The 14,756-nt window shown below is 46.9% G+C and overlaps 1 protein-coding gene across 1 annotated transcript; it reads right to left on the bottom strand.

Annotated features, from left to right (window-relative positions):
• Positions 1-1,727: 1,727 nt before the first annotated feature.
• Positions 1,728-13,434, bottom strand: ncoa4 (nuclear receptor coactivator 4). The gene is made up of 11 exons (XM_079566747.1): positions 13,316-13,434; positions 9,923-10,031; positions 6,260-6,400; positions 6,026-6,126; positions 4,532-4,667; positions 4,360-4,467; positions 3,466-4,128; positions 2,957-3,298; positions 2,595-2,840; positions 2,437-2,526; positions 1,728-2,136 (listed from the first exon to the last, which is right to left on the bottom strand). Exons 1-11 carry the CDS (start codon positions 13,363-13,365, stop codon positions 2,131-2,133), a joined length of 1,992 nt encoding a protein of 663 aa, XP_079422873.1. The 5' UTR covers positions 13,366-13,434; the 3' UTR covers positions 1,728-2,130.
• Between the last annotated feature and the right edge of the window lie 1,322 nt (positions 13,435-14,756).

Raw genomic sequence — 14,756 nt, 5'->3', positions numbered from 1 at the left:
AAAGGGGTATGGGGTAAAGGGGTATAGAGGTAAAGGGGTATGGGGTAAAGGGGTATGGGGTAAAGGGGTATAGGGTAAAGGGCTATGGGGTAAAGGGGTATAGAGGTAAAGGGGTATAGGGTAAAGGGGTATAGAGGTAAAGGGGTATAGGGTTATAGGGATAAAGGGTAAAGGGGTATAGGGGTAAAGGGGTATGGGGTAAAGGGGTATGGGGTAAAGGGGTATAGAGGTAAAGGGGTATAGGGTAAAGGGGTATAGGGGTAAAGGGGTATGGGGTAAAGGGGTATGGGGTAAATGGGTATGGGGTAAAGGGGTATGGGGTAAAGGGGTAAATGGGTATAGGGTAAAGGGGTATAGGGTAAAGGGGTATAGGGGTAAAGGGGTATAGGGGTATAGGGGTAAAGGGGTATGGGGTAAAGGGGTATAGGGTAAAGGGGTATAGAGGTAAAGGGGTATAGGGTTATAGGGATAAAGGGTAAAGGGGTATAGGGGTAAAGGGGTATGGGGTATGGGGTAAAGGGGTATGGGGTAAAGGGGTATAGAGGTAAAGGGGTATAGGGTAAAGGGGTATAGAGGTAAAGGGGTATAGGGTTATAGGGATAAAGGGTAAAGGGGTATAGGGGTATGGGTAAAGGGGTATGGGGTAAATGGGTATGGGGTAAAGGGGTATGGGGTAAAGGGGTATAGGGGTAAAGGGGTATGGGGTAAAGGGGTATAGGGTTATAGGGATAAAGGGGTATAGGGGTATGGGGTATGGGTAAAGGGGTATGGGGTAAATGGGTATGGGGTAAAGGGGTATAGGGGTAAAGGGGTATGGGGTAAAGGGGTATGGGGTAAATGGGTATGGGGTTAAGGGGTATGGGGTAAAGGGGTATAGGGTAAAGGGGTATTGGGGTAAAGGGGTATGGGGTAAAGGGGTATGGGGTAAAGGGGTATAGAGGTAAAGGGGTAAAGGGGTATTGGGGTATTGGGGTATGGGGTAAAGGGGTATGGGGTAAAGGGGTATTGGGGTAAAGGGGTATGGGGTAAAGGGGTATGGGGTAAAGGGGTATGGGGTAAAGGGGTATAGGGTAAAGGGGTATAGGGTAAAGGGGTATTGGGGTAAAGGGGTATGGGGTAAAGGGGTATGGGGTAAATGGGTATGGGGTAAAGGGGTATAGAGGTAAAGGGGTAAAGGGGTATAGGGTAAAGGGGTATTGGGGTATGGGGTATGGGGTAAAGGGGTATTGGGGTAAAGGGGTATGGGGTAAAGGGGTATGGGGTAAAGGGGTATTGGGGTAAAGGGGTATGGGGTAAAGGGGTATTGGGGTAAAGGGGTATGGGGTAAAGGGGTATGGGGTAAAGGGGTATGGGGTATTGGGGTATGGGGTAAAGGGGTATAGGGTAAAGGGGTATTGGGGTAAAGGGGTATTGGGGTAAAGGGGTATGGGGTATAGGGGTATGGGGTAAAGGGGTATGGGGGTAAAGGGTAAAGGGGTATTGGGGTAAAGGGGTATAGGGTAAAGGGATATGGGGTAAAGGGGTATGGGGTATTGGGGTAAAGGGGTATGGGGTAAAGGGGTATTGGGGTAAAGGGGTATGGGGGTAAAGGGGTATGGGGGTAAAGTATCAAATAACATTTCCTTCATTAATGTGTGGCTTCACTGACAGCGGTTCTTCATACTTTACAGGAGCTCTGGCGCCCCCTGCAGGCGTCCCAACACAGGAATAAAAACCCTTTTATTTTGACGTCTTTATTGACTGTAAAGAATCACAGCGGCAGGAAGTGACATCATCAGGTGACACAGAAGCCCCGCCCCCAAATTAAAATTTCAAAAATAAAAGCAATAAAATGCACCAATCACGGCTCGGCTCCGAGTCACGTGACAGGAAGTGTTAGAGGCTACATAAATATTATGGATAGAAGTCACATGATCAGAAAACAACGAGACAAAAGATCAGGAAGAAATCCGAAATATAAGTTTGTTTTTCCACATTTCAGACACAGATTATTCAGATTTTTGATCAGAAAAATAAATTTCCAAACGTAATAAAATAAAGCGCTCGTCTCGTCTGCGGCTCTCGATCGTCCAGGCGCCGCAGTTAAAGGCAAAGTGTGCGATTGCAGCGGAAAGTGCCCGGTCCAGACGCTCACATCTGAAAACACACACAGGGAAACGGGTTCAGAACGGAGAGACAAAGGAGCGTCTCAGAGCTCTGTCTTTTCCATGGTCGAACTCTCCAACTCGCACTAGGTTCTAGTGTTACTCACGCGGGCTGCCATCTAGTGGGTGGGAGTAAAAGTGCAGGACCAAAGCGAGACGCTACTATGAATATTTCCCCAAAATAGATGTTTAAATATGGATGTTTGGAGCGGTAATGGCGGGTGTGGAGCTCGCTCCGGCTCAGCTGTTTGTGGTTTCTATGGAAACAGCAGCAGTGATACAGAAGACTGACCTGCTGAGGAGCCGAGTGCAGCCACTGGTCTTTCTCTTTGTTGAGTCTCATGCAGGAGAACAGGTCACAGACGACGGGCAGCGCCCCCTTCTGGAAACACAGAGACGTTACACACGGTCCACACGTTTAAGAACAAACTCTCGTCTCATTGGTGTTACCTGAGCAACAGAGCGTTTCCGTAGCAACCACTTGTCCTCAGACGTGCCGTGGGCGGGGCCTGTGCCGGGCTCTGGCGCGCGATTGGCCGGAGTCTCGGGCCGCAGTACCCACTGCTCAGCCTGTAGGGGGCGCAGGAACGGACAGCTCTGGGCCATCTCCATGGAAACGGAGGAGGCGGGGCTAGACAGCTGGGGGGCGGGGCTGGATGTCAGGGGGTGGAGCCAGGCCTCGAGGATCGCCTGAACCTGGAACATGAATAAACATCAGGCCCACGTTACATCAGGACAAATAAAACAATCAGAACAAGACGACAGTGCAGGGCCTTGGACAGCGCCACCTTCAGGTGACCAGAGGAACTGACCTTCTGCTCTCGCTCGGCCACAGACAGCGGCATCTTTTTGGCCGAGGGCGTGGTCTTCTCATTAGTGGGCGTGGTCTTCTCATTAGTGGGCGTGGTCTTCTCATTAGTGGGCGTGTTCTTCTCATTAGTGGGCGTGTTCTTCTCATTAGTGGGCGTAGTCTTCGCATTAGTGGGCGTGTTCTCCTCCTCAGTGGGCGTGGTCTTCACTCCGTTCTTGTCCCGCCTCTCGCGCTGCAGTAGCCAATGCCTGAGCGCGTCACGGCCGCAGTTCTCGTCACTGACGCAGCTGCGAAGCGTCGCACACGTCTCGTTCGCCCGACACACGCGCTGCACCGGCGCCACCTGCAGGAGACACAAATCAGTCTGGAACACACTGAACATCACATGATCACACAGGTTCCTCGTTCTCCGCTTAAACTAGCTTATTCAGCCGTTTACCAAACATCACGCAGACACTTCTCTGTGAGGTCGCAGGTAAGTGTTCCTGACCAGCTCATTTACATACAGACCTTCTGAAGCCACGCCTCCAGCGCCTCCGCCCTGCTGCGCTCCGGACTCTGGGCTGGACTCTCTGTGGGCGTGGTCTTCTCTCCTGAGGGCGTGGTCTTCTCTCCTGAGGGCGTGGTCTTCTCTCCTGAGGGCGTGGTCTTCTCTCCTGAGGGCGTGGTCTTCTCTCCTGTGGGCGTGGTCTTCTCTCCTGTGGGCGTGGTCTTCTCTCCTGTGGGCGTGGTCTTCTGTCCTGAGGGCGTCTCTCCTGTGGGCGTGGTCTTCTCTCCTGAGGGCGTGGCCTTCTCTCCTGTGGGCGTGGCCGTCTTGAGGCAGCGCAGACGTCCCAGCGTGTCTCCGAGGTTCTCGATCTCCAGCGTCTGCGTCTGAGGCCGTTTGCAGGAGGCGCAGTCGCCGCGGGACTGCAGCCAATCAGAGCTCTCCCAGCACTCTTCAAAGGGCTGTAGCACCGCCCCCCAGCTCGGCGCCGCGTCCCATTGGTCCATCTCCTCCGCCGTCAGCTCAGATTGGTCGATCTCCTCGAAGGACGAGGAGGTGCTGCAGCTCAGGCTCCGCCTCCTGTCAGGGGCGGGGGGCGCGGTCTCCTTCAGAAGCCACGCCTCCAGGTCACACAGCTGCCCCCAAGAGGCTAAAAGGTCGAACTGCACCGGCGCCGGGACAACGGTCTGAGGGGGGAGGGGCAGAGAGAGAGGGGGCGGGGTTACAAACGTTTACATCCTGGTCCGTGATACAAAAGAGCAGAATATCATGAAGCTCTAACATGTTCCTCTCAGAGTCTCTGAGGAAAAGTCATGTGAAAGCGACGAAAAGCAGAGTTTTGTTGCACAAATATATTGTTTATGCAGAAAAACAAATAATGTTCCTTTATTTGAGCTGAAGTCGCTTTAAACTCAGACCTGAGGCCGTGTGCTCCTCGCCAGCCAATCCTGAGGCTCGCTGCTGCGGCTTCCCGTGGCGACAGGCTCCGCCCCCAGCAGCCACTGGCTCAGAGCGCCCTCTGTCTTCTGCACAGGGAAGCACAGGTCAGTATAAACATACAGCTCTGAATCGTCCAATCACGGCGCTCACCTGTCTCTTAGGGGCGGGGCCAGGGTACGATGAGGTCACGGCGCCAAAAGCTGTGATGGCGGAGCGTAAGGAGCGGGCGTCGCCGTGGAAACAGAGGTCAGGGCTGTCGTCAGGGCTGAGGCTCAGGGTCGACAGGCTGTGATGCAAACCAGAGACGTTATATACTTTATATACACGTACTTTATATACACTTACTTTATACACACGTACTTTATATACACGTACTTTATACACACGTACTTTATATACACGTACTTTATATACATGTACTTTATACAAATGTACTTTATACAAATGTACTTTATACAAATGTACTTTATACAAATGTACTTTATACACACGTACTTTATATACACGTACTTTATACACACGTACTTTATATACATGTACTTTATACAAATGTACTTTATACAAATGTACTTTATACAAATGTACTTTATACAAATGTATTTTATACACACGTACTTTATACAAACGTACTTTATACACACGTACATACAGTATATACTTTATATACACGTGTACATAAATACATGAACATAAATACATACTTTTTTATTTATACACATATAAGACGCTGGTACATGAGATATAAGTAAGGATTAAACACCTCGGAGCCGCGTTAGCCGGTTCTAACGGCCGACACAGTGTTGTTCCTCCTGCATTATAACGTCTAACGCGGCTCCTCGTTGTTTAATCCGCTTATACCAGGGTCCCACAAACGTAACATTTATAATAAATGTGTTTTTCATTGACTAAAGTCACTAAATCTGCCAGACTACGGGACTATTTTGTGTGGGTTATTAGCCGGTCACTGAAGGCTGGTCTCAGAGCGAGTCATTCTCCGCAGCTATTACGAGGATCTCAGTCAGGCTCAACGACACAACATCAGCACAGAATCACAACACAACAGGACTAACCCGGAAACACTTTTCCCTGGAAGGAAACACCGATATGCGCCACTCGTGGGCACCAGTTATTTACCTTTTACAAGGTTTAACCTGAAGCTAAAGCTAGCTAGCTCAACCAGCTCAACTGTTTATGGAAACAGCTGCGGTGGAGTCGCTCACACCTGGGCCCCCCCAACTCAAACTTTTCTGTTTGACTTTACTAATCCAGACAAAGATGCTTCAATGCAGGATCATTTTATGTACGCCTGAAAATGATGAATAGCCTTAACCGTTTCCAATAGAAATGTAAAGCTCATATGTTATTAACAGTAGCTAACCTAGCTGCTCACTCTCCTCTACAAACATTTAGCAAACACTAAATCCATCTCATACGTTCCTGTCAGTCACTAATTACGCCTTTATCTGACTCAGCTGTGTCAGGCGTTGCTATGGCGACGCCACAGCGGAGTGACATCCCAGTGATTTAACTACCGGACTACGTGTGCGGTTACACCAAAATAATGCACCAGCCAATCAGAGTCCAGTATCACCCAGACCATGGTGTAAACACATATAACACATAAAGTATGAGAGTGAGTCTGACCTGTGCAGCAGCCCCGTCAGCTGAGCGCTCAGGTGACTCCTCAGCTCCTCACTGATTGGCTGCTGGAGCTGCTCTGAGATCAGGTCCATCTGTCCTCGGAGCTGGAGGCGGGACATGAGGTGAAGTCATGTTATTCCACAGTTATTCCACAGTTATTAAACAGTTATTCCACAGTTATTCCACAGTTATCCCAGTTATTCCACAGTTATTCCACAGTAACTAAGTGTTCATTACCCTGTTGATCTGCAGCAGCTGCTGGAGCAGAGTCTCGCTCTTTACTTGTTCCAGGATCTCGATCTGTCCCAGGAGCCACAGCTCTCTGCAGCGCAGCGCCTCCTGCTGACGGCTCATCAGACTCTGCACCTGCCCCCGCGCCTGGACACAGGACACACGGGTTACTGACACATAACAACACACAACAACACATAACACATAACACATAACACATACTAACACACAGTAACACATGGCCTGGCCTTCACAGGTAATAATGCTGAATAACACACGTCTCAGATGAACCTCTGGGAGACATGTTTTCAGGAATTAGCCACAGATAAACTGCAGCATAACCCAGTGCAGCGCCCCCTGCAGGTCTGAGCTGCTCTGAGACATAAACAACCACGTTCAGCACGGACGAGACTGAGGCGAGGTCTTCAAAAGCAGAAATCTGACGACACAGACGGTTCTTTCACAGACAGGGTCGAACCTCAGAGGCTAAGACACTTTCCATAAAAGAAAGTTACTTAAATACATTAAAAGAGTTCAGTTTCCTCGTCAGGTGAACTCGCTGATGTTTGTTTTCATCAAATGGTAGAAAGGAATGACAAACAGTCGACCTTTCCCACCTCCTCCCCGTGGATAAAGCCAGTCTGAGGATTCCTCCTGAAGTCAACAACGAGCTCTGAAGCTTCTCTGTAGTCCTTACACTCAGACACAGTGAGGATGATCTGAAGTTTCTCTTTAGTTCTTACTCATTCAGAAATTCAGATCATTATGCCTTTTCCTATGAAGCCACCAACGCCTCAGGGCTGAGTCCACAGTTTTTACAGCTGAACAAGACACAAGCGACTGGTCAAGTCCACAAGCTGAAAACAAGACCTTGTTCCTGAGAAGTGAAGAACTAACAGCTACAGAAAATATACTGTTTCCTGAGGATCAGCAGCGCTCACCTGAAGATTCAGACGCAGCACTGCTCCTCGTTCCTCTGTCCCGTCTCCTCGTTCCTCTCTGTTCCTCTGTCCCTTCGTTCCTCTGTTCCTCTGTCCTCTGTCTCCTTGTTCCTCTGTCTCCTCGTTCCTCTGTGTTCCTCTGTCTCTTCGTTCCTCTCTGCTCCTCGTTCCTCTCTGCTCCTCGTTCCTCTGTCCTCTTCGTTCCTCTGTCCTCTCTGTTCCTCGTTCCTCTGTCCTCTGTCTCCTTGTTCCTCTGTCTCCTCGTTCCTCTGTGTTCCTCTGTCTCTTCGTTCCTCTCTGCTCCTCGTTCCTCTGTGTTCCTCTCTGTTCCTCTGTCCTCTCTGCTCCTCGTTCCTCTCTGCTCCTCTCTCTCGTCTCTCTCACTGCCCTCCTCTCCTCCTGCTCCTCCTCTTTAGCTGAAGTCCAGGTGAACAGGAGCAGCGTCTGAGTCAGCCTGAGTCACTGACCTCAGACTAACTTCAGAATAGTTTAAATGAAGCCTAATCCTGGTCCGATCCCTGGACAAAGTCTGGAGATGTTTACAGCAGACGACCACAGACCATGAACCTCTCAACCCCCGTCTGCACCTTTTCCACAGGCCGGCTTCACCCAAATCTAAAAGCTTCAATGTATGTCAGCTCAAGAAACAAACCTCATGACCTGCTCTGTGTCACATGACCTGCTCTGTGTCACATGACCTCCTCTGTGTCACATGACCTCCTCTGTGTCACGTGACCCGACTGTACAAACCGGTCCTGGAGTCGTTGACCCAGATTATTGATATTTTTAGGCCTGTTCCAGGAAACGGTTTGTTTGTTCCGTCCGACAGAAACGTGAGCCTGAAACTGAACTCCTCTGACTCTGAGGGCACTGACAAAGGCCTGAGAGAAGGTCCTGAGTGAAGGTCCAGGCCTGACTGAAGGTCTTTTCTCCAACTAAACTCAGACAGAACTGAGATCATTGTTTTTGTCCCACAGACAAAGTGTCTCAGTCTCGAGTCTCTCGCTCTAAAACCCAAACATCAGGTTTGAAATCCAGGCGTGATCCTGGACTCAGACCTGAACCTAAAACCTCATCAAAGCATCTGAGAAACATTCAGATCAGAGGAACAGAGTCAGAACCAGACTGAGAGAGACTGATCCATGTGTTAGGCTGATCAGAACATCCACAACCAGGAAATACCACCACAACTTTCCATAAACGCAGCTGGTTCTTTAAAGGAATAGGCCACCGTTTTTACATACAAAGATATGTTCTTACCTAACCTTAGTGGAGTTAATATCTCCCCGTCTGGTCTTTGTCCGTGCGCTCACACATACGCAGCCTCTCCCACATGTCACATAGCTCCAAAAAAGCTCACGATAGAAGCTACCAAGCTCTTCCACGTGTTCCCTATTTAAATAAAGTTACGTGAAGTGTTTTCATGCCAAGTATATTTACACAGAAATGTAACATGTGGATTTTATAAGCAGATAAAAAGGGGAACTATATTGTGAGGCGTAATGATACAGGAGCAGTAACTCCTAAAGACTTCCCCGCTCACTTCCGTCAATAACCTTTAGGAGTTACTGCGCGGACGCTGTGCTCCTGTATCATTACGCCTCACAATATAGTCCCCCTTTTTATCTGCTTATAAAATCCACATGTTACATTTCTGTGTAAATATACTTGGCATGAAAACACTTCACGTAACTTTATTTAAATAGGGAACACGTGGAAGAGCTTGGTAGCTTCTATTGTGAGCTTTTTCGGAGCTATGTGACATGTGGGAGAGGCTGCGTATGTGTGAGCGCACGGACAAAGACCAGACGGGGATATATTAACTCCACTAAGGTTAGGTAAGAACATATCTTTGTATGTAAAAACGGTGGCCTGTTCCTTTAAGGCAGTGACTTTTGCCTTTGTTTTAAAGAGGGGGTGTTCTGCTTTAAAGAGGGCGTGTTCTGCTTTAAAGAGGGGGTGTTCTGCTTTAAAGAGGGGGTGTTCTGCTTTAAAGAGGGCGTGTTCTGCTTTAAAGAGGGGGTGTTCTGCTTTAAAGAGGGGGTGTTCTGCTTTAAAGAGGGGGTGTTCTGCTTTAAAGAGGGGGTGTTCTGCTTTAAAGAGGGGGTGTTCTTCTTTTGTCAGTCCCATAGCACCAGTCTATATCTCACTACAATGATGACAAACCTTCTGCTGGTCTGTAAATGCAGTAAATTAGAATAACTGCCTTGTATAAAATGTCTCTCTCAAAATGGCTGTAGTGAATGTCTTGAAATCGGCCTCTGAGCCTTTAGACACGCCCCCTCCACACGCTGTCTGTGGCATCAGTGGGGAGGGGGTTCTGCTGAGGAGCAGTGGTTGGTTACTCGGCTGGTGACCAAAGCTCGGAGGCGTCTCCAGGAGGTGGGGGCGTTCCTAGGAGGACTCAGGCAAACCTATCCCTAAAATGGCCGCCATCAGAGTTTTTACAGATTACTCAGAAATACGTGAATGTGCCAAGGCAACACTTCAGCCATGTTTTTAATGAGGGAGTGACAGAATAACATGATGGAAAGCTGGAAAAGTCCATTTTAAATGAGTTCAGTGAAGAAGAAGAATGTGACAAACCAGACGGACCTGAACCACAGTGGTACCTCGGGGCGTTTCCCTCAGCCGTGTTTACCGTGAGCACCAGGTCTGTCCTCAGGGGGGCGTGTGATGGTGGCGTGTGTAGTAAAGTGTGGTGTGGTCCCTGTATATCAGGTGGTACCTCGGTGGCGTTCTCCCTCAGATGTCTCTCTGTCTTCATGATGTTTCCTGCCGCCTCCTCCAGCTGCTGCTGCGCCCGGCTGCACTGCCCCCGCAGGTCCATGCTGGCACTGCACACAGGTTAATAACACGGTCAGTGTTTACAACATACAGGCTAACGATGCTAACTCGCTGCAGCGTCTGCAGTGTTTACAACATACAGGCTAACGATGCTAACTCGCGGCTAACAGTTTTGGCCATTCTGACGCCGTTTTAAGCCCAGGGTTTTATTCATCTGAAAAACTAACCCAGCGACTAAAAAGTCCTCAGAAAATCCAGATTAAAGACATACAGCATGTTTATATTGAGGAAAATGAGCTGCAGCAGAACAATGAAAACGCTGTAACTTCTCGCTAAGTTACTACAAACACACGAGAAAATCTACAGGAGCTGAAGTAAAGACGAAAAGAGACCATTTAAGGAACATCTCAATACTTCACCATCGTTCAGGTATTTATACACAAAACAAGTTTGGTTAAAGACCCGGCATAGAGAACAATGTAACGGTGCCGGCCCTGCTCTGGACTAACCCAGGTCTAAACACACTCCACATTTAGCTGTGGTTTAGTCCAGACTCTGACTCAGGTCTGGGGCCGACCGCAGGGACGAGCCCGGGACTAAACCCGGACTAAACCAGGACTAAACCAGGATTAAACCGGGATTAAACCAGGATTAAACCGGGATTAAACCGGGATCAGCAGTGGTTTGGTTCATTCAGTAGTAAAGCCAGGACAGGCCTGAGACAGCAGCTCCAGCCACAGATCAACTGCTTTAGTCCTGCTTTAGTCCTGGTTCAGACCCGTGTTGTTCTGACACTGGGGTTTATATTCCGGTACCACAGACCTCCCTGTAGGGCTGCAGCTAACCATTTTTTTGATAATCGATTCATCTACCGATTATTTTCACGATTAATCGATTAACCGCTTGGCTGTGAAAGGTGAATGGAAAGTGTATTTTTTTAATGTTAAAGCTAAAGTGGCGCCGCTCGAGGACACGCTGATGGAGTAAACTTAGAGTAAACGTTTGTAGGAGTCTCTTTGTGCTGATTCTGCCTCTGATTGGACGAGACAAAGACAGATATTCATGTACTTTACACTGTACTTTACACTACAGACGCTCACTTTAAATATAAAGTAGGTTTTCATCCAGAATACATCATTGTCACGTCTCTTTTGCTGTATTTCAGTCTGTGTTTGCTGTGCAGGTGATCACACTCTCCTGCTGTTCCAGGTGAAGGCGGAGCCGGGAGCGCTCACTGTAAACACCGGCGTCATACGTGACCACACAGATCACATGTGCTTTTTACTCTGAATAATGAGCCCGTGCTGGAGGGGCGCTCTGATGTTTCATCACTGCTCTGAACCCGAGGGTCGGATCAGCTCTAGACCCTGTTAGACCCTGTTAGACCCTGTTAGACCCTGTTAGACCCTGTTAGACCCTGTTAGACCCTGTTAGACCCTGTTAGACCCTGTTAGACCCTGTGAGGTCCTGATAAAGTCCGGCTCAGACTGTGGAGCTCCTTCAGGACTTTATCAGGACTTTATCAGGACTCAGCTGACGAGTCACGCCCTGAGGCTCCGAGGAAACGTGACGTCAACACTTTCAGACATTCCATCATTTAGGAAACCTCTGGCTCAGCTTTACCCAAATCTAAAACAGCCTATTTGAAAGCTAAGACCTACAACACTCATCTAAACAGATCATTTTCGTCAGGTGTGTGTGGTTCTTTTGTTTTGGTCTCTTGTCTTTTATAATAAGCTTTTAGATTTGGGTGAAGCTGAACTGGGCGCAGGTTAACGAGTCGCATCATTATTTTACCAAACGGACCTCAGAGTGAAGGGGTTTATCAGAGGTCAGAGGTCACCAGCAGGTTCTTTATGGACGGCTGAACTTTCCCTTGGTCTGAACAAACGGCACAAACACAGACTTTTCTAAACCGGACAAAGACTCGTCTGTTATTTCACCTGAAACATCAACATTTACACGTCTCCCTCTTTAGTCCGGGTTTACGCTGGGTTTAGTCCTGGTTTAGTCCTGGTTTAGACCTGGTTTAGTCCGGGTTTAGTCCTGGTTTAGTCCTGGTTTAGTCCGGGTTTACGCTGGGTTTAGTCCTGGTTTAGTCCTGGTTTAGTCCGGGTTTACGCTGCCTTCATGAGCTCTGGTAAAGATCGCTTCCAGTCATTGCACTGTGTTTGTCCACACTCATATTTGCTGCTGACGCTCAAAACACCTGCACATCTGTAAGTGCACATCTGTAAGTGCACATCTGTATGTAATGTAATCTTCCTCTTATAGTGTAAAGTCTTTATTATTTGCCTAAACTTAGGGCTGGGCCATATGGACCAACACTCATATCCCCATATATTTAGGTTGAATATGGATAAACCATATTGTTTGTTTATAATGTTTATATATATATATATGTATGTCGCAAAGTGAGAGCTGTGAAATGAAATGTTAAGTCAAAGTCAAATACGAGAAGGTTTACTGAAAACTCTATAAAATGTAAACATAAATACTGTACAACAAAGCTCCGTAAATAACAAATATCCTGGATGACACAGCCTGTAAAACAACAGGTCACTCTGTTTCAGAGAAAACTGAATAAAGTGCTCGGTTTAAGATAAACTTGTTTGAACATCAGCTTGAGATTACCTGGTTCATAAGAGCTGATCTGAATTTGAAATATCCCGATATACACAATATAGTTTAATGCCACATCTCATTGAAAAATACATTGCTATATGTTAAATATCGATATATCGCCCAGGCCTACCGTAAGTTATATGTTTTATATGTTTTATGTTTCGCGATCGATCGGGGAAAGAAAGTCCTAGTTGTTGAACCAGTTCATAATCATGACAATGAAACTGATTCTGAATCTGAAATGTAAACACACGATAAACAAATACTTTATATCTGCTTCTTTTAACAAAACGATCTGTTTATCACGTGTGTTTGTGTTTCCCACAGGAGGAGGCGTTCACGAGCAATTATCCACTGGACAACTGGTATTTACCACAACTACGAGACACATGAAGGCAGCATTACCCCGGTTTAGTCCCGGTTGAACCCATAGTTAAGTCCCGGTTTAACCCATAGTTAAGTCCCGGTTTAACCCACAGTTTACCCACTTTAAACCCCGGTTAAACCCGTTAACCGAGGCTAAAGTCTGTACAGGTGAAGCTTCTTCCTGATGTAACAAACGGCGGTGACCTCCCGGTTAAACCTCCCGGTAAAACCTGCCGGTAAAGCTCTTAAACACGGCCTGACGGCCCGCTTCTGGCCCGGTTGTGCCGGTGTCGGGTCCCGGTGGTGTTTTCGTGTCGGTGTTATCAGTAAAAAGCGGATTTACCTCGTGTTTTTCTCCTTCAGACGGAGCGGTTTGTCTCTGTGATCCGCCATTTTGCTCTCCTTCAGCGGCACGTACACGAGCGCGAGCCCAGCTGAGCGGGCACGTGACCCGACGCAGGACACGTGACCCAGACACAGGCCACGTGGTTTCAGCGGAAGAGACGTTTTTGTGTTTTCTTCCATTCTTTCATTCTTTCAGTTATTTATTCATGTATTTATTACTTCTACATATTTTTATGATTTCATTAGGTCACATTTTATTTTGCGAATTGATAAATAATAGAAAACTATATTAAAAATAAATAAATAAATACAAAATGTTACTCATTTGGTTCATTATCAAATCATTATATATATTTAATTATTTTCGTTTGTTTTTGTTTTGTGTTGTTCAGTCAGTTATTTCTCTGCCGTGGCTTGGCTGTGGTCACGGTTCATAACGTCAGAATAATGTCAGTATTTGGATCTAAATTCAAACATTTGTGGGACTGTGGTGAGTTCAGTGACGTCAGGACGGCTGAGGTTGTTTTGGGTTTGATCTTTAACGATATTAAAGTGACTCTGACCCAGCGGGACCAGAGGGTGAGAGTTTATTTATTTATTATGATTCTGTTACGACTCGTTTATGACTCGTTTATGACTCGTTTACAGCAGAGGCTCGTGACGGACACTTTCACTCAGGCCTTGAACGCACCGTCACAAAGTCCAGTCACTGATAAAACTCACAACAAAAACACAACACACAACACAAAGGCTCATAAAAACATCTGCAATAACACAAACTAAACAAACTAAACACAAAATAAACAAACTAAACACCAGCTGGAGATAAACAAACTGAACTCGACCTAAACTCAGATTCAAAGTCACCTTTAATCCTCACTCTCACTTCTCCGGGTCGGCTTCACCCAAATCTAAAAGCCTCTGTACTGGAGAGCTTCATTTGAAAGCTAAGACCCACAGAACTGTTTCCCTCATGTTAGTCACTTCTGACACTTCTCCTTCATCTCTTTATTTTTCACCAGTTTTTGTTTTTCTATTTTGACACTGTTTCACAGGAGCGTTTAGATTTGGGTAAAGCCACAGTGGAGGAAAGAGGGCAGAGGTTTCAGGACGACTGAACTTTAGAATCACCAGAATATGGACTCATGTCGGTCAGACTCACTTTACTCTGTTATTATAGTGAAGTGTCTGCTTCTTACTGGACGAATAATAATAATAATAATAATAAAAATAATAAAAATGATACAATAATAATAATAATAAAAATAAAAATAAAAATAATAATAATAATAATAATAATAGTGAAGTAAATAGTCAGAGTCTATAAGTTTGAAATAAAATATCTTGTTTTGATTCATTTCTGTCTTTTTCTGTCACGTTACAGTTACTGACAGTACTCGAGTAGCTCCTTGTTCACTCGTTACTTCCTGTTTCCACAG

This window comes from Gobius niger (genome assembly GCF_951799975.1).
Source record: "Gobius niger genome assembly, chromosome: 11".
Lineage (NCBI taxonomy): Eukaryota > Metazoa > Chordata > Actinopteri > Gobiiformes > Gobiidae > Gobius > Gobius niger.
This window is presented reverse-complemented; position numbering and strand designations above follow the sequence as displayed.

Bases quoted from the DNA above. Each gene is read 5' to 3' on its own strand.
- ncoa4 (XM_079566747.1), bottom strand. From the start codon at position 13,365: ATGGCGGATCACAGAGACAAACCGCTCCGTCTGAAGGAGAAAAACACG. The intron at 10,032-13,315 runs GTAAATCCGCTT...ACCTGTGTGCAG, and splicing joins CTGAAGGAGAAAAACACGAG to TGCCAGCATGGACCTGCGGG. The intron at 2,527-2,594 runs GTAACACCAATG...CTGTGTTTCCAG, and splicing joins GGAAACGCTCTGTTGCTCAG to AAGGGGGCGCTGCCCGTCGT.